This window comes from Squalius cephalus, assembly GCF_949319135.1.
Source record: "Squalius cephalus genome assembly, chromosome: 17".
Lineage (NCBI taxonomy): Eukaryota > Metazoa > Chordata > Actinopteri > Cypriniformes > Leuciscidae > Squalius > Squalius cephalus.
Genome location: NC_137138.1, coordinates 23,427,113 through 23,451,343, shown reverse-complemented (window position 1 = coordinate 23,451,343; position 24,231 = coordinate 23,427,113). Strand labels below are relative to the sequence as shown.

At 35.8% G+C, this 24,231-nt stretch overlaps 2 protein-coding genes across 3 annotated transcripts in view; both read left to right on the top strand.

Moving 5' to 3' along the window:
- Positions 1 to 16,182, top strand: part of clint1b (clathrin interactor 1b) — a 32,652-nt gene extending 16,470 nt beyond the window's left edge. The window contains exons 5-12 of one of the 2 annotated variants that reach the window (XM_079847862.1): positions 1,046 to 1,216; positions 2,535 to 2,715; positions 3,386 to 3,626; positions 4,908 to 4,986; positions 6,651 to 6,728; positions 10,152 to 10,420; positions 12,060 to 12,234; positions 13,653 to 15,444. In XM_079847862.1, the coding sequence (XP_079703988.1) occupies positions 1,046 to 1,216; positions 2,535 to 2,715; positions 3,386 to 3,626; positions 4,908 to 4,986; positions 6,651 to 6,728; positions 10,152 to 10,420; positions 12,060 to 12,234; positions 13,653 to 13,993 (1,535 nt within the window). In that variant the 3' untranslated portion in view covers positions 13,994 to 15,444. Of the gene's footprint in view, positions 1 to 1,045; positions 1,217 to 2,534; positions 2,716 to 3,385; positions 3,627 to 4,907; positions 4,987 to 6,650; positions 6,729 to 10,151; positions 10,421 to 12,059; positions 12,235 to 13,652 lie in introns of both variants that reach the window. The other variant, XM_079847863.1, reaches the window with a different exon arrangement.
- A 620-nt stretch (positions 16,183 to 16,802) lies between these two features.
- On the top strand, positions 16,803 to 20,743 carry LOC307144990 (uncharacterized protein). Its single transcript, XM_079847785.1, has 5 exons — positions 16,803 to 17,587; positions 17,966 to 18,190; positions 19,468 to 19,629; positions 20,345 to 20,459; positions 20,551 to 20,743. The coding sequence occupies exons 1-4, from the start codon at positions 16,918 to 16,920 to the stop codon at positions 20,440 to 20,442; spliced, it is 1,155 nt and encodes a 384-aa protein (XP_079703911.1). The 5' UTR covers positions 16,803 to 16,917; the 3' UTR covers positions 20,443 to 20,459; positions 20,551 to 20,743.
- Positions 20,744 to 24,231: the final 3,488 nt, after the last annotated feature.

Here is a 24,231-nt window from a genome sequence, read left to right as displayed (position 1 = left end):
ACAGCTAACACGCTACATGAAAGGTAACATTCGAAAAAGCATAATAGAGGCACATAAAAGGAATTACTTTGTGAAAATTTTTGTGCAAGCTGTGCAAATGAGCAAATATGAGCAAACTGGGTCTTTTGATGCTGTTGCAGAGGGTGATGTGAGATAAAATTTTAGCTCTTTGGCCTGAAAACAGTGCTTTGTTTGTCATAACCCAAATTTAGCTCAACACCCAGGTAACAGTATCCCAGATGTCAAGCAATGCTGGATGTAGCCTCATGCTCTGGGGTTTGCTTTCTAATAACTTTCAGAGCTTGTTTGTACAAGAGAAATGTTTATATTTCATTAAGGAGAAATAATAAATGAATTCATAAATGAATTAAAGTAAAATATTACATTTTTCATCAAAAATGTGAAAAGTACTAAAGTCTTTCTGAAGGCACTACATATTTTAAGCTGCATTTGTCTTATTAGTGAATGACAGATCCTGCAACTTCATAGTCATAGTGCTTGAGGTGTTACTGTCTGTTTCTTTTACTTTTTTGTAGCTATTAAAAGCTCTACTTTGTTCTAAATATGTTTCAAAGAATCTGTGGCTTTTCAGAAGCTATTCTGTTTAATTCTTCATCATTTTTCACGGATTTTCAATCATCTACTGAGACTATTCATGAACGTTAGTACATCAGTAGCTTTGGTTTCATTTCGGTTTTCAACCCAAAAGGTTTGCCTTTACGCCACCACTGTATTTCTGAATTTGTATACAATGCATATTTAATGAGGCAAACAATAAGAAATAATTTAGCAGCCTACCAAGACTTTTGTAGAAGAGCCATGCAACCCTTCCATTCCAAGTGTTCCAGCTGTTCTGGCATTGAAAGAAAAGTTGACTACAGCATCATCTTATTTAATAATATTTCAGCTACTGAACTTTTTGCGTGGGGTCACATTCTGACATTGGTTTTTTTTTCTTACTCTATCTAATGGAGGTTTGAAAAAACAAGAATAAATGGGCCAAACAGTTCCATATGACTTGACATGCTCTTTTCTGTTTTGCTAGATGAGAATGGGAAGGACCAGGGCATTAATGTACGGCAGAAGGTTAAAGAAATGGTCGAGTTTGTTCAGGACGATGATCGGTTACGTGAGGAGAGGAAGAAAGCTAAGAAGAATAAAGACAAATACATTGGAGTATCTTCTGACAGCATGGGAGGCTTCAAACAAAGTAACTGTAAGTGATCAAATGTAGCAAATTTGAGTGTTGCTAAATTTGAATGTGCATGATTTCTACAACCACTAATGCCACTAAATGGAACTGCCAAAATGAAGACCGTTTATCAAAAGGTTTTCGAGACAGGTTTCCCAGATATTCTTGCTGTCTGCCGCTGGTTGAACAAAAAGATTATTGTGCCCCTAACCTAAAAACGTAATAAATGTTATTTAAGACATTAACTGGGAAAATGGGCAAGAAGCTGAAGGTTGCATAATTTATAAATTGATAATCCGACGACAACTTGTGCCAGTATAAATGGTGCAAACGCATGCCATGATAATCTGCTCACAATTAATATCAGTATACTAAGACTGTTCTGCAAACATTTCCTAGACAGAAAAGCTAATACATGTGTCATATACAATTTTGATGTTCACAAAAAAAAAAAGAAATGCCAAGTTGCTGGTGCTTTCAGAAGTTCACAGGATAGTTCTTCCTGTCAGGTACTTTTTTTCTTTTTTTTTTCTTTTTTTTTTTTTGTTCCCTAAATGCATTGTGACGTTGTGTAATCAAATAAAGCATGAAATTCCCTTTGGTCCTAGGTCATTTTGAGGAATTATTTTTATCTGTTGAAACTGTGATTGACCCCAAAAGTGAGCTGCTTTGTCTCTGTACTGTAGGCATCCCACAGGGATTTGTTTTAGGCCCTCTGAAGTTTTCTCGCATAGTATGGAAAAATTCCCCCTGGATTCCCTTCTTCCCACAACTGATCTTTTGATTAGAGCTGTTTTGATTTCAGGGCTATCACTTTTTCAACTTTACTCACTGCATCATTTGGTGATGTTTATGATCAGGTTAGAAGAAATAATCAGATCTCTGCTTTTTGTATTACATGTTTTCTCTTAGAGCTGTCTAATCAAGTCAAGATGCCATGTCCCTTGTCATGTCATTAGTGATGTTACTTGTGTGCGAAGTCAAAAGATTGTGCTTGGTTTCTGCTTTGATTGCTGCTCAGATCTTTCCCTTTATTAGCTGTACTACAGGTTCAAATTTCCAATTATTTAATGCCATTCTTTTTGGTTGTGAAAGATAAAAATACCACAGGATCAGAGGGGGAGTAGACAGCTTGATGCGTTGTGATGCACTTGAAATGCGTGTGTATGCAGTGGCGGAGTCAGAGGGGTGTCCGGGGTGGCAGTTTGATGGTCATTAAAATTTCATTTTATCTCTTTTTGAAAAAAGCATTTATTTTGATGTGCGTCGGCGTTAAATATCGGATGCATTAAATATCTCAAATAAATTCAGCACCTAACTAATTCTGTATCAACATTCCCAGCGGGAGAACGATTTGACCCCGAATCCAAAAGCAACTGGGACGAGGACTGGGACAAAAACAAGAGCAGCTTCCCCTTCAGTGAAAAATTTGGGGAGATAAGTGACAAAATAGGAAGCACCATTGATGACACCATCAACAAATTCCGCAAGAAGGAGAGAGATGACTCGCCAGACCGTATCAGGTACGTTACTGAATTTTCAGTCCATAGATAAAGCAATAGAGTAAAAAGCTATGAAACGGAAGTAGAGACAGATCTTTTCTTAAGGTCAATTCACACCGTACAGACAAACGCCAGCAAACAACTTGCCCATTGGATTTGGAATATTTAGAAAAATAACTTTCATGCTCACAATGCCCCAACAGACACCGAAAAACACTGATTGACTATGTTCAGTTGGATGAAAGCGAACCACGACCAACGGCAACAGACTCCGAATTGGCCTTTATGTATTGTGACGTACATCCGAGAGTATAAAGCGGATTATCAAAAAAAATACCAAATTTAGGATGGAGACTTGGTTCTATCCATCGTTTGGTGTTTGGATAAGGCACATCGGCTGAATGTGAGCTTGCGGTCAATATTAAGGAAGGGGGTTAGGAGGACTCTGCATGTATGTCTGGAGAGATGACTGGATCAAGTTATGACATTTTGATTAAGAAATACGAAGTGAATTGTTCACAATAACATAATTTAGAAAATAGGTACATTTTCATTTATTGCTGATTTTAATGCTTTGAAATGTTCTTTGAATGAAACCACCTGTAGATAAATCAACTAGCACACTTCTGCCCTGTAGTGTAATTTTTGACTACTTTATTAGTTTTTGTCTTACTGTTGCCTCTTCCTGCAGTGACAATGAGGAGGACAAAGTTTCACGGAACGGTCGTCTTGCAAAGTCGGAGTTCAAGGATGATGAAGAAACTGTAACAACCAAGAGCATCCAGATCACACAGAACACAGATACAATCACCTCCACCACCACTACCACCTCCACACGCAAACGCGGCGGAGTCCCGTCCAAAACCGTCGACCTGGGCGCAGCGGCTCATTACACCGGCGGCAAAAGCAGTCCCGATGCTGACAACAACAAGGTCAAATACTGCCTTACAAATACATCCTCCTTCCGTTTCATTAAGTTGTTTAAAGCCGTTTTAAAATATTAAACACATTTGGCCAATTTTGTAACTGCAGGAGTGTCAGTTCCACAATGTAAGGCTACATTCATTTCACACTGTCATTCCAAATCCAAATAATTGTTTATCAGATTGAAATCTGATCTAAAAGACTGATTTGTCCATACTTTGTCACACGACTGTTTAAGTTTTCTTTCTAAACAGTTGTTACAAATCTCTGCTCTCTATTATGATGTTGTGATGAAATATATGCCTTTCTCCACTGGCGTTCTAAGTGTTTAAGGATACTGATGTTCAGAAGGCAGCTGTCTGACTCAGAGATGGTGAACTGGAACATGTTTTATGTGTAATTTAAGCAACACATTATTAGCTGTTTGATAACGTAGTCAAGCAAAAGGCTAATCACATTAATAACCGTTATGTGCCAGACGTTAGCAATACATACAATGCATTACCATTCTGATATATCGACATCAAGCCTTCTGAATCAGTTTCTGGTTCAAACATATATGGCTGAATTAAACCAGTATTTCCACATGCCATTGTGTAGCGTTTACTACAGTAGAGTTGATTGAGTGTATCAGGTCGTCCAAGCTCGTGTGATTGAGTGGAGGCTGAGACTAATTTACATAATGCTAGTCCATGGATTATCAAAGATGAGTTTTAAGGGATAAAATTATTGACTGCTGGACTTTAACCATCTATTTTTAATAACAATAATAATAATTAAAATGTTTACATATTGGGGAACAAATGGAATAATTTCCATAATTTTAAGCAGGTATAATTTCCCACAGGTTGAATTATTTATAATATATTGATGTTGTTGACTTTATAAATACTATTTCGTTAGCCATAATAATAAAGAATTGCTGTAAGTTCCTAAATGTTCAAGTGAGAGAAATTGAATTGTTTTTTTGTTTTTTTTTCATAGGTTGAATTATTTATAATATATTGCTGTTATTAAGTTTATTTGCATTAGCAATAATAATAATAAAGAATTGCTGTAATAAGTTCATAAATGCTCAAATGAGAGAAATTTTCACACTTTTAGTATTATATTGGCCATCTTAATTTATAAATATTTATACGTCCCTATGGAAGACTGCAAAATCTAAACTAAAAACACATGAATGCACCTACAGTCCTCTCTGTGATAGTGCTTATGGTTGTAAAAGGAAGCCTGTGCTGCCTTCATGTGGTAGACGTGAAATATGACATTCATGATTCTCTTTTCAGGCATCGAGTCAGTCATCCAGCATAGGGTTTGCAGACCTGTTGATGGTGGACTCTGGCTCTGGTCAACCAGTGTCTTCAGGTAAGACCCTGATCAGCTGCATTTTCCACATCTAAAATGCTTTTTGCTATAAGTATCACTATTACTATTTGAACCCAAACCTCCTGTATATATACCACGGCTCAGTGTGTGTGTGAAGCATATCCTTTTACTACTTGGACATTGTTTTTGAGCCCAATTTCCTCCATACAGAACCTTAAATCTCAAAGAGAAACTTTTTTCCTAAAAGTTGATGTACTTTTAAAGTCATACTCATGGAAGAAGTTCTTCAGAGATGCAGTCAGAGGCATCTAAGTGCCCCAGATGGGTGTGAGTCGTGTGTGTGTGTGTGTGTGTGTGTGTGAGAGAAAGAACGAATAGGAGATGGGTGCACAGATGCTGCTGTCCCTCCGTATCCCGTCACCAGCCCAACAGCTGTGCTGTGTCCGTTGACATCAGTCAGGAGGTCACGAGCTGTTGCTACCAGGTTGTGACAACCTAATTGTGTTGTACGTGGATGGACACGTGTGTTTGCCTGTGCACTTGAGTTTTAGTCCTGACCGGTTGTTACTATTCTGCATTGTCACGATAGGAAATCATTATTTTGATGTAAAAAGATTTTCTCTTCTATCGTGAAAAATATATTTTGTATAAAATATATTTACATCCGTAAATATTTAAATACATTAAAATATTTTACTTTTATTCAACAAGGATGCATTAATTCCTTAATGTAAATAGCATACTTCATAATTAAATAAGCATAAAATGTCTTAAATCCACTCTTAAAATGCAACCGATCTGACGCAGCAATAAAGATTTTAAATTAAATCTTTGCTCGTTGCTTTTTGAAATCATAAAATCGGTCTAATGCATACAAAATATGTGACTCTTGTTATATTACCATTTTACCCCCCCCCCCAAAAAAATATTATATTATATTATATTATATTTTCAGTCCAGTATTAATATAACAACATAGATTTTTTTTGTTATTCTTTTAAAAAAAACAACAACCCATTATTAATTTCTACTGTATATCTCTGTTGAGCTGGGTGATTTAGTTTGTTCTCATTGAAGCTGATGGAAGTGATGTGCTGGTCTTATTTTTTTTTGGAAAGGTCCTGAAAATTATATTAAAAAGTATTAAATTGGAAGCACCGATACTTGTTGATACTCTGAATTGATGAATAATGACAGTAAAGACATTTATAATGTTACAGATATAATCTTTAAAACAAATGTTGTTCTTTTGAACTCTATTAATCAAAGAATCGTTAAAAAAATGTATCCTGGTTTCCACAAAAACAATCAGCAGCACAACTGTTTCAAACATTGATAATAATAAGAAATGTTTCTTGAGCAACAAATCATCATATTAGAATGATTTCTGAAGGATCATGTGACACTGACTGGAGTAATGATGCTGAAAATTCAGCTTTACTGGCACAGGAATCAATTATTTTTAAAACAAAACAAAAACTGAATTGTAATAATATTGCACAATATTACAGTTTTTACTGTATGTTTTTAATCAAATAGTGTATTTTCGATCAAACCTTTAAAAAAAAAAAACTTGCCGACCCCAAACTTTTTGAAACGGGGGTGTACGTACTCATATGTTTTTGCCTTGGTTATACTTGCAATTCTCAATATTATTCTATAATTTCTTTCTAAAGACTATGCGTCGTCTTGATTGTTTACAGTTGGAAGCTCAGATCTCATTGGTGACTTTGCTGACTTTTCCTCACCCGCTGCCTCTGCCAGTCTCCCGTCGGCTGCTGGTATGTGTGATCCAACTGCACGTCCTTTAAGGTCACATGCAGAGTACAATCCTGAACAGGACCAAAATTCTGTTTTTGCCTCACCTGATAATAATTGGTGATATGATTATGTCTCTGTGCAAGTTTTCATGGAAAAAACATTAACATGTAGTAATGTGAACATTGTAATCTGAACACTCAAACCAATCAGAGGTACAGGTGTGCTTAGATTAATAAAAAAAAAATATCGAATTATGTTTTGGAGAAGCAAAATTCTAGAGTAACTAAATATTTTCCATTTAAAAGTAGCTTTTCTTTAGTATACATTTGCATCCCTTTGACCTAAATTTGTATTTGATTTACTTGCCAAAGCCATTTTTATGCTCCGTTCGTGCTTGGCGAATGACTTTTAATCTAACATCCGCAAAATTTGTCCCATTTGAGCATTTAGGAAGTTATTACAGCAATTCAACGTGTCCCACATTACAGAGAGAAATGGGTGGGCTTGAGTTGACTTTTCCCATCATTCTCTGAACCTCTGCCCTCCCTGAGCCTCGCCTCAATGCAGAGCGAGTGCCACTTTGCTGGTGGGCAGTGGGATGACAATTCTGTTGCTTGTCTGAAATATGATTGGAGTAGCAACACACGACGCAGTGAAATATTGATGAATGACTGAGGGGTCCAGATGGAGCAGCTACCTGCTGAGTGTTATGAGCACAGACACACGTCAGCTCCCATCATCCATGCTCCATCTCCCCTGACAGAGACTCGCTCCTTAAGAGCAGTGTGTGCATGTGTGAGGATCCAGTTAAAGTCTCATGAATGGCCACACAACAGTGAACTAATAACCATGTAAGTAGGAGAATTAACACAAATCAATAATAAACGGGTATGTGAGCATAAATGTAGTGTAATACATGTCAATATACAGTGCTATGCATAAGTTTAGACACCCATGCTAAAGTTGACTAAAAAGAGGAATAAAAAATCATCTTTTGGAAATTGAACTTAATGCCTTAATTTAAAAAGTTAGGAAAAATCCAACCTTTAAGGACACCAATTTTCTTTGTGAATGAATAATGTATCGTAAATAAATAAATGTTCTTCCTTAAAATACAGGGTGCATAAGTTTGGACACCCCTATGTTAAATTCCCATAGAGGCAGGCAGATTTTTATTTTTAAAGGCCAGTTACTTCATGGATCCAGGATACTATGCATCCTGATAAAGTTCCCTTGGCCTTTGGAATTAAAATAGCCCCACATCATCACATAGCCTTTACCATACCTAGAGATTGGCATGGAGTACTTTCCATAAGATCATCTCTCAATGCAAATCAAACTAGCTATTAGGCTAACTGAAATAAAACCATGGCAATCTCTAGGTATGGTGAAGGCTATGTGATGATGTGGGGCTATTTTAATTCCAGAGGCCAAGGGAACTTTATCAGGATGCATAGTATCCTGGATCCATGAAGTAACTGGCCTTTAAAAATAAAAATCTGCCTGCCTCTATGGGAATTTAACATAGGGGTGTCCAAACTTATGCACCCTGTATTTTAAGGAAGAACATTTATTTATTTACGATACATTATTCATTCACAAAGAAAATTGGTGTCCTTAAAGGTTGGATTTTTCCTAATTTTTTAAATTAAGGCATTAAGTTCAGTTTCCAAAAGATGATTTTTTATTCCTCTTTTTAGTCAGCTTTAGTATGGGTGTCTAAACTTATGCATAGCACTGTATATGTGGCATGTGGGAAAAACATTATGCAGAAACAAACAAGGGACAAAAAAAGTGTGTATGTAAGTTACTTTTTAAAACAATATTGCGTTACTCCCTAAAAAGTAACTACCGGTAATTGCATTATTTAGGATGCAGGACACTCTTACTTCAGCAATAAAAAGTCGGTCAATAAATGGGAAAACCAAATATTTTGTTGTTAATTTAAAAGTAATGCATTGCTTTACTAGTTGCTTCAAAAAAGTAATCTGAAATATGAAACTAAAACCACCAGTTGGTAGTGGTAAGTCACTGTCTCAATCAGAGTCATTCATCCAACCGGTTCATTCAAACCGTCTTTACGAATGAGTCACTGAATCAGTGGCTCGCTCGATTCGTTAAAAACCACAGATTCATTAGCGCTGTGTGTTGCTCAGAGACTGTTCTGCTGTGACTTTGCTTGGAACTAATTTTATTGGAGAAATTGAGCGATAACAGACAATATCGTGACTAAAATGTTACACAATATTAACTTGTTTATTGAACTGTTGTATAAAATCAATGTCACATTTGCAATCGTGCAGGAAAAATACAGCACTCTTACTTGTGTGATATTGCTTAACTATATTATATGATATAAATATAAGACAAAAAACCATACAGGGGCATTTTTGCCCTCATATATAACATATTAAATATTATTACAATTTAAAAAAAAAAACTGTTTTCTATGTATTTTAAAATGTAAATTATTCCTGTGATGGTAAAGCTGAATTTCCAGCAGTCTTCAGTGTCACATGATCCTACATAAATCATTCTGATTTGGTGCCCAAGGAACATTTCTTATAATCACAGTTGAAAGTGGTTCTGCTGCTTAATATTTTTGCTTAAATCATTTTTCTTTTAATTAGGGCTGTCAAACGATTAATCGCGATTAATCGCATCCAAAATAAAAGTTTGTGTTTGCATAATATATGTGTGTGTATGGAGTATAATTATTTTCTATATATAAATACACACACATGCATATATATTTATATGTAAAATATTTATATATAATATAAATTATATATAATATAAATATATATACACAGTATATACATGCAAATATTTCTTAAATATATACATGCATGTGTGTGTATTTATATTATAGAAAATAATTATACACCATACACACACATATATTATGTAAAAACAAACTTTTATTTTGGATGCGATTAATCGCGATTAATCGTTTAACAGCCCTACTTTTAATTCTTTGGTTAGAAAGTTAAGAGAACAGCATTTATTTGAAATGTTTTTTTGTTTTTTTTTTGTTATGTAAAAGTCTTTCGAGAAGTCACTTTTGATACCTCACTTAAGGACTTATTTAGTAAGATTATGCCTGAAAAGGTTTTTTTATTTATTTTTTTATTTTTAATTTTTTTATCATGTTCATTTAAAAAATCTTGTATAATATGACTTGCTCTTTTTGTTTGTTTGTTTTTATTGTACTTCTATGATATTTATATTTTTGTAATTGAATTTTTGCCATGAAAATAGCTTTGAATGCTGACATGGCACTAAATAAAACAATCTGAATCTGATTACTTTTGATTAATGCATTGTTGCTGAATAAAAGTAATAATTTCTTTGTAGAAAAAAAAAAAATCTTACTGACCCCAAACATTAACACTTGTGGGTGTGGGTGGTTGTGTGTGTTTAATGGTTCGCTGTCTCCTCAGGTTCGCTGTCTACTGGTAACGGTGAGTTTGGTGACTGGAACGCCTTCTCCTCCACCAGTCCTCCCGCTGCCACTGCTCAATCTGCCATCCCAGACCTGTTCAGTGACGTACCCGCTCCGGCCGCCCCCGCACCCACATCCACCCAACCTCCCTCCGCTGACCTCTTTGACCTGATGGCCCTCAACAACAGCAGCAGCCTCAGCGCATCCCAAAGCATGACCTTCAACATGTGCTCGCAGAACGCAACCACACCTCTGTCCAGATCACAGGTAAACAGAAATCAGAAAGACTTGGCAGATCTGCCATTCCGTACTCATTTTGCGCAGCAGGTACGGATTTTGACCTCAAAGCACACTGGTACGATTTGCGACTCTAAATCTTGCTCGTGACGCCTTTGTGTTCTACACTTCTGTCAACAAAGAATTGGAAATTAATCCTGTCTATTTTCTTAATGCATATTATTAAGCCAGATTCACACCGTACGATTTTGGCCATGATTTGATCGTCTGAGACATATTTTGCGAATCTTAAAAGATATTCCTCCTTATCTTTTCAGTTTTTGACTGCTAGTTTGACATGTTCTCTGACAGCCGATTAATGACTACTGCGATCAAATTTGACCCCCGATGAAATCCCGCCAGTGTCAGAAGTTTTGAAACACAAACCTGCAGTGTGGCTTCTCCTACGACACCAGTCCTATCGATTGATGACTTAATGATGACTCAGTTAGTGTGACAACAACAAACCAGCACTTCCTCCACATATTTCTGCAGGGTTTTTTTTTTTGTTTGCGGGGTTTTTTTTCTTCTGTTTTTCCTCTCAAGACAAGTTTGCTGGCAACCATTTCAATCCCACATGTAAATGCAGCTCACTGTCACCAAACGCAAGTCTTTACGTCTGTTTTTAATGAGGCTTGACTGTCATACAGTCTGATATTGACAACTGAGATCCTACAGTGTGACATAACTTACAGTGGAGATCATGTTCGTACAGTATGACAAAAACAAAATTGTATAGGATTATTATAATCTCGTACTGTGTGCACCTGCCTCTTGTGAACAAAATTCATGCATGTTTCATTTTATTTTTTTGTTTTTTTACCTTATAATGTTTAATCAGAATGCTTTAACTAGACTTCCCTCTGGTGATGTATGCACAGTGTTTGGGAAAGTTCCTAATAAAATTAATGCAATTTATGCCTAAATTAATGCATAAAAAACAAACTAATTGCGTTACTCAGTTACATTTAATGAAAAGTAAATTCAGTTACTTTTGCGTTACTTTTTCTCACCTGGGCTGGGCTGGGCTTGCATGTTTGTTTTATAATAACAAAAAAAAAGGCAAATAATGTAAAGGCCCTTTCACACTAAAAGTGAAATGAATAACCAAGTTTAAGTAAATGCAAATTCACTCCTGTACAGTAGAGGGCTTCGCTCAAACAAACCTTTCAGCCGTGCTGCCATTCTGAATTACTGACGAATAGGACACACGAGACGTTCAACAGCAATAAAAACAAAAATGAAACACACATGATGTTTATCTAAAGTCATTTTTGCTTATTAGTATGGTTGAATTGGATCATTTGGAAGGTCAGCAGCAAAGACATTGGTTAATAAAGAGAGATTAAATGCACAAAGTATATTTGTGTAACATTTAATTATTGCAGGTTTGCATTTCACTGTTTTTATTTATACTGAGGAATAGTGCATCTTTTTTTTTTTTTTTTTTGTTATTAATTTAGGCATAAATTTCATTAATTTTATTAGGAACTTTCCCCAACACTGTGTGCATACATCACCAGAGGGGAAGTCTGGCGTTTTCACCAGAAGGTCTAGTTAAGACATTCTGATTAAACATTATAAAAAATAAATAATTACAGTAATTTACTTGCTGCTCTTTCTTTGTCAGACAATAGGGGGTCCGTTATTGACTCAGCAGATGGGACTACAGAAGTCAGGGGGGAAGGTATCAATGCCCGCCACCTGGTCAGACCCAAGCGTCAACATCAGCCTGGATTTCCTGTCTGCAGGCCTGAATCCTCCCAAGCCCACACAGCCCACACTCAATACCATGATACAGCAAGGTTAGAAATCCCATTGCTTGACAATTATCTTTATGATTCAAACCAGATTGTCTTGCTTTGAGTTGATAGTAGCTTGTTCTTTGAGGTAAAAAGTACTGAACCATATATTTATTCTAGTCAGACTAGTCGGCACTAAGAACGATTAGTGCATGCATTTAGTATGTATTGCAAATAAGGAAACTTTGGTAACACTTTATTTTACAGTGTCCTTGTTACATTAATTACTGTAAAATAACTATAAATTATGCATAATTACATGCAACTAACCCTAACCCAATCCTAACCTTAGCCCTACAGTAAGTACATGTAGTTAATTATTATTATTACACAGTACTTAAATACATAATTACACTGTAACACAAACACCTTAAAATAGTGTAACCCAAGTAACAACACTACACATTAAACTTTAATAGTGTATTCAGACAAGTGGGATTCTATACTCTACAGTATTTTAAAAATGGGGAAAAACTAAATGTGTAAATATGTGTAGATATGTTCAGACGTCATATGGGATGAAATGCGTTAACATTTCGAGAGGAAAGCTATTCAAACATGTTCATAATGTTCATAATCGCCTATACAGACAATGGCACACAAATGCAGACATGTCCACATTTTAAGCATTTCAATGGGCTTAAAAAGCTGATTTTGTTCATAAATAACTGATAGTCATGACCTAAATAAGATTTCACTGACAAAAATCAATACTAAAATTCATTAGCTATTTTCGCCATCAGTCGGTCGCACGTTCAATCTTTGACGATATTCCTGTTCTTGGCTCATTTTGACCGGATCACTGAATCAGTGAGTTGTTAACGCAAGAACAGTTGCCAAAGTTTCACAGACAAGGCTTAAGCTAGTCCCAGACTAAAATGCTTGTTTGAGCTGTTTTAACTGAAAGCGACTTGCTCTGGAATATCTTAAAATATGTAAGTGTCATTGTTTTGTCTCAAGATGCATACCAGTAATGTTTTTTTCTAAGGCACGTTTATAAAAGCTACTGAAATGTCCTAATTGAACTAAGGCCTAAACCTGGTTTACTCTAAGCCCTGTCTGTGAAACCGGGCCTGTAACTGCAATTCACAAATGAATTGTTCAGTGTTATTTGTGAACCAACTCCATCAGGTCCATTGTAAAGAATCAACACGAATCGGACATCGCTCTTACGATGGGGAGATTTCTTCAGTTCGAAATAGCATGGAACCATATGTTTTAATGTAGTGGTAGAAGTAAAAAGTACAATATTATGCCAAAGTATGTAGTGAAATAACAGTAAGTTTCCCAAAATTAAAATACTCTAAATACATTGTTACTGTCCACAACTGCTAATTGAGGTGCTTTCACAGTCATAAGTAATTGCATGTATTATTTATTTGTCGAGAACTGTAATTTTATAATAAATGTTTCTCATTTAGGTGTTCAGCCACCCTTGAACATGGTCACCCAGAATTTGGCCGGAATGGCACTCAACGCCCAGCCGTCAGCAGCTACTCCCAGAGCAGGAGTGACCCCCATGATGCCCGGAGGGACCATGGGCTTGGGAATGCCTCCTACTATGGCAACAGGCACCATGGGAATGGGCTCTGTGGGTATTGGAGGAATACCTGTCAATCAAGGACTAATAGGCATGAATATGGTACCCGCTGGAATAGGTGCCCTTGGTGTGCCCAGCATGAGTATTGGCCAGGGCATGAACCCCGCCATGGTGCAACCTAAACAAGATGCCTTTGCAAACTTTGGCAACTTTGGGAAATGAAGGCTGATCCACTCCAAGAGGGTTAACGGTCCAAATACACCTTCTCGAAAGAAGGAGCTGCATCCAGTAAAATGGACAAAACTAGCCAGTGTCACAACTCTTCAATCATTTGCCCCTATACGTTAACAGATACAGAGAAACAAAACACACACACACACACAAGAATCTGCTTTTATTTCATGTGGAGTTGATAATCTGATTTTTCTTTTGTAAATGGTGCAAAGCATATTGTATACTTTTAAAAGAAAAAAAAGATGGCTGTGTGCAGTTTGGTACATTTTTCCACTGTTTCATAACAGAAACCTCAGACTTTTTTCTTTTCTTTTTTTTTTCTCCGTTACCCATTTCAGATACATCTGATTTCAGAAATTACCTCATATTTTGCATCACTCATGCTGTGATTTAAAGGCCGTGAAGGGTTGACTGTAAATATCTCGGTGTGCAAAAAGTAAATTATTTTACTCACTTCTCAGATGGTATAAGACGGGACGAACTACCACAGGTCCTTAATATTTACTATTGTTTTTGTTTCCGATTTGAATCGTTACGGTTTATCTGATATACCGTCACTCCTTATATTCCGTTATCACATCACATACCAACATCTGTTATTTAGATGAATACAGTCCACAAGGTTTTTTGTGTTTTTGGTTTGTTTTTTTACAGACTATATCTGTAGATATAGTTTCAGTACTTTCGTGTAGCAAGCTGCCTGAGTGAAATTTGAAGTGTGCCTGCTGGTGAAAATGGCCACATTTTTAACAATACAAATTTGTATGTTATTAACTGTACTTGATGGATCCGAAACTGTTACATGAAAAGCGTAAGCCATCACATTCTTGAATGATTTTTAGGGGTCTCTTCCAACCGAGTTTGAGAAACATGTGCTTTGGTGGTAGCAGGTTACACATTTCTATTAACTACTTGAATTGGTATTTATAATGCCTCATAATAACAGTCATATCCATTGTCCTTTTTTGCATGTCGATTTTACAGTTTTAAGCATTGTTGCGGGTCAGTTACATTTATGAAATGTCTATGGTGGCTATGGAATTGATGAAGGCATTGTGAACCCTAAATGAAGTTTACTGGCCCCCTTTTTTTTTTTAAACATTTGGTTTTGTCCATTTTCCCATATGCTGCTTTACACATAAACAAACAAGGGGTCCTCCAACAGGCATTATGTTCCAAATGACCAAATCTTTATTTTATTACTATTTAGATTTATTCCATAGGGGTTTAGTTTCTTATTTTAATACTTAACATTATACAGAGAGATCATGTGCTTAAATACATTGTTCTAGACATGGGTAAATTCAGTAAACACTTTTTAGTTTATGCAAATGTAAAGAGAAACAGAAGATCGAGCGCCTCTTTATTTTCTTTTCAGATTTCATTTTTTTGATTTTATTGTACTCAAAAGATTTTGTTTAACATTAAACGATTTCATCAAAAACGGTCTTTGCGACTTTAATGGTGTTGTAGGTGCCTTTTAGCGGTCAGTGGGAGAGAGGACCACTTTTATTAGTGGATTATTGTACGTTAATATGATTTTGTTCATGAAAGTAGGTTACTTAAACTTAGATGGATATTTCCCTATAATTTTAATGAATTGGTAGTGCTATAATTCAAAGAGGTGATCAGTGCCAACCAAATTATGTTTATAATAAATAAAAAAAAACAGCTTTTCTATGATGGTCTCTTGATTCGGTACAGTAGAGAATCTCTCAAATGTCTTGTGTCCTGTGGCTCCCTCCAGTGTCGACACCAGGGTTAGTCACAACCCTATAAAGCCTCTGTATCATATGATGCATGCATTTTTATGTTCTTTAAATTATCAAATTGAACAAAACTTTGCTGAAAAACCTGTTGTATAGAATCTCCTACATGCCTTCTACTCTGATAGATGGTCATTTATAGTATTAATATTTCAAAATGAACATTTACTGGACTGAAGCAACTCCGTTTACTTGATTATCCATTCATAATTTTGAGAAAAACAATGCTAAAATACAGTATGTATCATATATGATCCATCTGGCTTTCGAGGAACGGTCATTTGTTGATTTCAATCATCATTGAATTGCACAGGATTAGGATTATATGTTATATGATTACAACTGCTATGTATATGCATATTATGCCCCCCCCCCCCCTTTGGCCTGAATAAAATGTGTTTTCTTACTTTCCCAAGAGCTCCTATATCAGAGTATATGAGCCATAAAGACAGATTTATCACGTATAAAAACATGAAACGCATGCTTTAAAGAGTTAGATAGTTCACCCGAAAAATGAAAATTTTGTCATAATTTACTCACCCTCAAGTTGTTCCAAAACTGTATGCGTTTCTTTCTTCTGTTGAACACAAAATATATTTTGAAGAATGTTGGTAATCAAACAATTGACGGTAGGATTGACTTACACAGTATTTTTTTTCTACCACTGTGGAAGTCAATGGCTACCGTCAACATTTTGATTTCCAACATTCTTTAAAATATTTTTTTTGTGTGTGTTCAACAGTAGAAAGAACCTCATACAGGTTTGGAGCAAATTGAGGGCGAGGAAATTATGACAAAATGTTCATTTTTGGTTAAACTATCTTTTTAAGAGGACATGTGGAACTTTGAAAGTGGCTCACCTGACTTTACCCAAATAACGGTTTTATTAATATTATTATATATTTACTGTTACAATAATAATAATTTCGTTTTATTTGTTTAAATTCTGGATTAATGTGACCCGACAATAAAATTGACCCAAATACAATTTTGGATAAAAATCGGATGAGAATTTACGAATTGGTCTCGCGAGAATCGATTATCTGACGTTTAGAAACAATGTTTGTTTTTGTTCTCTTAAAGGATGCAGGAGTGTAATTTGTAACATTCCACAACCGTTACTGTTGAGTTACACATGACAAACTAATGGACAGACACCCCAAAATGAGAGCGAGGTTGAGGTTCAGAGAAGCTAAAGAAGGTTCAACAACCGATGAAGCGGAACCCAAATGTGCCGAAACTGAAGAAAATGTTTTTTTTATGGCTAATAGTTCTGTCGAAGCTCAACAAGTCGGTTACCGAACTGAAGTTAACAGTTTGACGACTCGCAGACAAGGTCAACCACCGCATGAAGATTACAACTCATTCGACAGGTCGATGACAAGAGACGTTGGTACTGAAAAGGAAAGCGCTGACATGATTATATGTCCACTTCATCCCTCCGTTCAAGATTCACTGGAGATGAGAGATCACGCACTTTCCTCGTTTAACATTCCGCAGGTTTTTTCACCTAAAGACACGCATCATTTGTCCAGTTTTCCTACAGAAACCCATCAGCAATTCAGCGTGCCACCTTTTCAGATGGTAAACAATCAGCAAATCAGACATTCGTATTTTCCGATGGTAAACCATCAGCCAATTATCGTGGTGCCTTTTCCAGTGCTATACTATCAGCCAATCAGCGAGGCGCCATTTCCGATAGTAAACCATCAACCAATTAGCGAGGCGCCTGTAAACAACCGTGAGCCAATCAACCAGGCTTATGTGCAAGACTATAGCCAAGGACTCAACTCTACTCAGGCGACTTCAGGAGCAAGTAGGTGGATGGAGGAATATTTGCTCTGGACCAGAACTTTAAAATGTGCCATTCTTTTCCTTTACATTTCTAAGTATTTCAAGCATTAATTTTAAAGTATAGCTATAAAGATAAATGGTAACCTACATTTAATTATTATACTTTTTTTGGTTCAAGATCAAGATACGAGCTTTTAGCTTTAGGGCAAAAAGGAAATTCATTGGTTAAAGGGTTAGTTCACCCAAAAATGAAGATTCGATCAGTAATTACTCAACCTCATGTCATTTTTGGGTGAACTATCCCTTTAAGTGACACATTTACTTTATGACCTATGTGACTTTGTAAAGTTTTCACGTGCATGCAGATGCAGCATTACATTTGAACTGTTTTTGTGAGCAGAAAGTAAGGTGGCAAGAAAAGGTGGCATCAAAAAACCCATGAATGCCTTCATATTATGGGCAAAGATTCACCGACCCACCTTGTCTAAGGCCAACCCTATTGCCAGAAACTGCGAAATCACTGTCCAGCTGGGGTTAGCATGGAACAAACTGTCTGAAGAGCAGAAGGAGCCATACTACGCGGAAGCACGTAAAATCAAGGCAGAACACATGCGGAAGTACCCAGGTAATCTATGCGGGAATATTCAAAGACATTAAAGGGATAGTTCACTTTGAAATTAAATGTTGGTATGTTTTAGCTTACCTCAAGGGCATCCAAGATGTAGGTGTCTTTTTTTCCGCAGTAGTTTCAATTTTGATATTTTTAGGTCAAACCGTTCTTGTCTGTCAGTCCTATAATGCAGGTCTATGGTCACTGTCTCAAAGAGCATGCACAGAGTCCAAATTAGAACAATTCCCCATCGTCCAAATTAAACAATTCCCCATCGTAAGTACACATTGATGGCCTAAGACACGAAACGAGCGGTTTGTGTGAGAAACTGGTGCATAGATATACACTAGATGTCGGCCTTGGCTACGGCAGTTCATTGGAACGAATGCCGTAAGGCAAGGCGGCTTCTATTCTAGTGTATATATATCTATGCACCAGTCTACGTATACGTCACACACCAGGATGCGCGCGTGCCCTCAGATCACTTGGACGTGGCTGTGTACAAGAGTTAAAAACGATATAAATACTGTTCGTTTTCTCACACAAACCGCTCGTTTCGTGTCTTAGGCCATCAATGTGTACTTACGATGGGGAATTGTTTAATTTGGACTTGTTTAACTGTGCATGCTCTTTGAGACAGTGACCATAGACCTGCATTAAATGACTGACAGACAAGAACGGTTTGACCTAAAAATATCAAAATTGAAACTACTGCGGAAAAAAAGACACCTACATCTTGGATGCCCTTGAGGTAAGCTAAAACATACCAAAATTTAATTTCAAAGTGAACTATCCCTTTAAAGTGTCCCTATTATGCTATTTTAAAGGTTCCTAATTTTGTTTTGGAGGTCTCCTACAATAGGTTTACATGCATCCAAGGTTAAAAAAAACACTTGAACACATCCTTTCTCACATTGAGAAACAGTTTGATGGATAAAGCAGTGGTTTTCAATCTTAGTCCTGGGGACCCACTTATCTGATCTGCATATTTTGTATTTCTCCCTTATTTAACACACCTGATTCAGATCATCAACTCGAGAGATCCATACACTGAACTGAGTGTGTCAGAAGAGAGAGACGTACAAAATGCGCAGTGTGTGGGGTCCCCAGGACTTCATTTATCATGTACTTTGGGACTTTGCGGACCTTTTACATTCGCAAACCGATATATTACATGCTACATGAAAGGTAAAATTCTGAAAAAAAGCATAATAGGGGCACTTTAAAAGGCATACAGAATCTCTTTTAAACTGCTTCAGATTTCTTTTTCTCATTTTTCTGCATTAATACAGATTGGGTCTATCAGTCAAAGAAGAGTTCCGTCCCCAAAGGGCCGACGGCCATCCCTGCTGCGACCCAAATCTCCTCACTCTCCACTCTGACACGGGCACAGAGATCTAACCCTTACCCATCAGTCAGAGACGTCATAGGCCAGAACAGTCTAATTCCTCCAGGTTCTTTGTGTCCTTGTCTTTGAATATTACACATTCAGTATACGTTAAAGGAATAGTTCGCTTAAAAATGAAAATTCTGTCATCATTTACTCACCCTCAAGTTGTTTCAAACCTGTATGAATTTCTCTCTTCTGCTGAACACAATAGAAGATATTTTGAAGAATGTCGGTAACCAAACAGTTCATGGACCCCATTGACTTCCATAGTAGGATGGAAGTCAATGGGGTCCATCAACTGTTTGGTTACAGTAGACTTTAAAAAAAAGTCTAAGAGTCATATGCCACTTAAATTTGATTTTAGTGAGTATATGCCTTAACATTATTGCAGTAATGACAGACACATGTACAGTAGGTCTTTGATACTGTCCAGATTGGCAGTAATAAACCCACATTTATTGTCTTTATGGTGCTTGATGGTGCAGAACTGAATCATAAGAAGATTGGGAACCCTGTATGTAATAACCTGTTTTATTTTTTCCAAGTTTTGCCAAGTTGTAGTGTCTCTGAGCCCTCAAACTAATGATATTTCAGACATGATAAAAACACTAATTACACTAAACACTAATTAATTAAGCTTACAGATATTTAAAAGTTTTTTTTTTTTTTAAAACCCTCCAGGAATTGAATTATATGGATCATTCTGTTAATACCCTGCAAAACATGATATGAAGCCAAAAAAATAATTCACCCTTAAAATTTCACAATACTTTTGTCAGCCAACTTAAACCAAGGCATGGAGATGCATCAAGGTGTTACCAACAGTCTTCACTCCGCTCCTCACTGTATCTTCTCTGCAAACCTCCACATGACTTGACCGCAGTTCTACCCAGAGTGAGCTTGTAATATTGTAATGTGTTTTTTTTTTTTTTTTTTTTTGTAAATATAAATTCTCAAATTAACATTTTCTATATTTTTCTCACAGATCCATCCCACATTCAAACTATTTTAGCCATGTCACTGACTTCATGAGACACTATGAAGACCAGAGGCATGAGACGCTGAATCGTGAATATTCCCTCCATGATAATAATTAAGAGGAAAGTCTTTTCATTAATTCTAGACTTCTGGGTTCCTGTTTGTTCTCTTGCCTGGACTGCCGAGAGTGTCCATTTTCATATACCTAATGTCTCAGTAATTGATTTTTTTTTACAGGTCATTATTTAATTTTTTTAAGGTTCTGTAAAAATAAAAATGTTTTGAATTTCCTCCATTCAGGAGTGTCTGCATGTTCATGAACAATGGACGGGAATGAGAAACATGCAGAATCTGTTATGAAACAGATCAGGCTCTGAATTGTGATTGCCAATAATTCATAAATGCCACTCAAGCGGTGTGTCACAGATTTAATTATTTTACCCTACTACCAGACCCAGACTTTTAATTATATGAAAGTCCATTGTAAATATATGTATTGCGACATCTTATTGCTAAATCTGACTGCTTGAGATGATTGATTATGATTATGATAGATGTGATGTGCGTAGAAAGACTGCTTTACATTTAACATCAATACGCTTAACTACACAAATAGAACATTTAGGAAACACTGCAACAATATCTCACCAGAACTGGAACAACAGGTGAGTCAGCCCGTGACATCCTGTAAATTGAAAACTAATTACAATATTACTTAGATAAACAAGGTTGGGGTCAGTCAGAGGAGGAAAAAATAAATAAAACAATAAATAATAATAGATGTAAAGTACAATAATAAATGTATAATAATCATGATAAATAAAGTATAAGTAAAGTATGAAAAATTGATTAAAGTAAAAATCACAAAATGACTTTTCTGTTCAGTCTTTTAACTTTTAAATTAGCATTTTGAAGATTGTGAAAACAGTCCTTTTCTTGGGCCAAAACATGTAAAGGAGAGCAGACCAGTACTGTAAACTGGTTCAAATGCAGATCACTTGGCGACCTCCATGACCTGCAAAACAAGTTCTTTACCATCAATATACATGTTTGGTCCAACAAAGTATTTGTGGCGTCCTTGCTGCAGAGTCTTCTCAACAAGTGGCCAAAGTTTGTTACGCTGCTCTCGATCCAGCGTGAGTCCACTGTGACACAGGCAACGAGATTTAAAGATGAACCCATCATCTTAGATTTGCACTTCTTATCTTTTGTCCTAGTCAGTAGTCACACACACACACACACACAAAAACCTTTTTAAGTTTAATCACGAGTTTAATCACAGCACTACTAAGAAGTATGTGTTGAAACTGACGACAGATAGTGGGATTTGTTAGCTAACAACAAGCAGTGCTGGGCAGATTACTTGCAAATTGTAATCCGTTGCTGATTACAAATTACAAATTAGTAACACAATCTAGATTACTCATTTTAGGTAATGTATTCAGACTTTTTGATTACTTTTGACCTAATTTGTTTATCACTTAGATCTGAATGGGATTATTGTGTACCATATTGATATATTAAAAGAGAGACAGAGAGAGAGAGATAAAATATTTTCCTAAAACATTACAACATAATGCATTAAGCATTACATTGTGGCAGTGTTTCCCAAACTAAGGTTAATCAAAAAAACTTGTGAAAAAAGTTTAGAACTCTTGTGAAGAATGTTGGTAGAAAGTTGACGGCACCAATTGACTTCCAGTAGGAAAAAAAATACTATGGAAGTCAATGGGTGTCGTCAACTGTTTGATTAACACCATTCTACAAAATATCTTCTTTTTAGTTCAAAAGAACAAAGAAACTCATACAGGTTTGGAACAACTTTAGGATTAGTAAATGATGACAGAATTTTACTTTTTAACCCATTTAAGCCCACCGGCAACTATAGTTGCCGCAGCACATAGTTGTCATTTTCCTTTTGTAAATATTTTTCTAGATGTTGTCCATGTTTTATTTCTCAATTAAATGCAAGCAAACAACCAAATAAAGGATTTCAAGAGAAAAAAAAAGGTATTCACTTCCTCCCTGTCACATGAGGCTGTCAACTTCCTACCCCTATTTCCAGGAAGCAGGGCGAAGGCAAACCCTCCCAAAGAAAGGTCATTTTCATGTTACTAATAAGTATTTTTTGTTGACATATATATATATCTACATAATCATGAAGGTCTCTAGAATCAGCCAAACAAAACAAATCTTACAAGAGATCTATAGTTTTTTGTATACTTAGTTAAAAGTCCAAGCGGCAACTATAGTTGCCGGTGGGCAAATGCCTTGTAAGTACATATATCATGAGAAAATGGGGTATACTGTGTTAATAGGTTAATAAATCAAGTTTATTGGTCTTGTTTAGTGCATAAACATAACTTAACCCTTTAAATAACATCTCTATATAGATATATTTTTTTCTTCATTCTATTTATTTGTATTTATTTATTTTCATTTAACTTTTTGATACACAATGCCCTGTTATGGCTGCACTTTGTTCTGCACTATGTTCCACAACTTTAACCCTTGTGCGCTGTTGCGGTTTACAGTCAGGCTGTTTGGGGTCTGAGAGACCCCAGGCAACAAAATGTTATTTTGTAACAATATATATATTTTATACAAATGCAATTTTACTCAGTTTATTAATGTTTTTACTCTACATTTGGACATTTTTACTCCACAAAATTTTGAACAAAAAGAATTTTGCTCCAAAAAAAAAAAAAAAAAAAAAAAAAAAAATTGCCTTATAAAATACCCACATTTCTAACTTTCATTCATGGGGATAACATGGATAATTTGACATGGTTTAGTGTAAGATTGTTGGCCAAATCTTGGAAAATACAGTTTTAACACTTTATCACTTTAACCAGTAGATGGCTGCAGAGCTCTAAAAGTACTAAAAGTTTCAAACTAAAAGACTTCTTTTCACAAGTTTTTCCATTTAGATTCATATCTACATATAATGAAATCACAATTATAACAATAAAAGTTACTTTTTGTCAAAGTTTGGCAGTTTTTGTACTGAAAAAAAAACAACAATTTTTCAATAATGTTCCATTATGATTAGAATCAAACCTGGTCAGGATGTTACAAAGAGAAAAGTTGGAGTTTTTAGAGTTTATCATTTATTTCAAACATATGTTTTTCATATAATTCTACAAATTTAAAGTGTGCCACTTCATTTCTGTCTGTGTGTTCTGTGTTGTTTCTGATTTTGAGGATGAATTTAGTCCATTGATCAAATTCATTTGATTCTAATCATAATATAACATTACTGAAAAACAGATTTTTTTTTCAGTACAAAAAGTGCCTAAACTTTGACAAAAAGTAACTTTTATTATTATAATTGTGATTTCATTATATGTAGATATGAGTACAACTGGAAAAACTTGTGAAAAGATGTCTTTCAGTTAGTCAAAAAGCAAATAGTGGTGCTCTGCAGCCATCTATTGGTTAAAGTGATAAATTGTTACTTTTAGAACAGCATTTTCCAAAAGATGGGCAAAAATCTTTTAAAAACACTTAACCATGTCAAATTATCCATGTAATCCCCATGAATGAAAGTCAGAAATGTGGGTCAAAAAGACCCTGAACAGCGCACAATGGTTAAGGCAAATTTGTTGTTTGTTGTGTTTTCATATTCAAGAGATTATAAGCTAGATGCAGTTTTTTTGGGGTCTGCATCAAATGTTCTTCGACTTTT

What these genes read in the sequence shown, in the direction of transcription:
- LOC307144990 (XM_079847785.1), top strand. Translation starts at nt 16,918, where the DNA reads ATGGACAGACACCCCAAAATGAGAGCGAGGTTGAGGTTCAGAGAAGCT. An exon ending in TCAGGCGACTTCAGGAGCAA is followed by an intron (nt 17,588 to 17,965) that starts GTAGGTGGATGG and finishes TTTTGTGAGCAG; the next exon opens with AAAGTAAGGTGGCAAGAAAA. An exon ending in GAACAGTCTAATTCCTCCAG is followed by an intron (nt 19,630 to 20,344) that starts GTTCTTTGTGTC and finishes TACTTTTGTCAG; the next exon opens with CCAACTTAAACCAAGGCATG.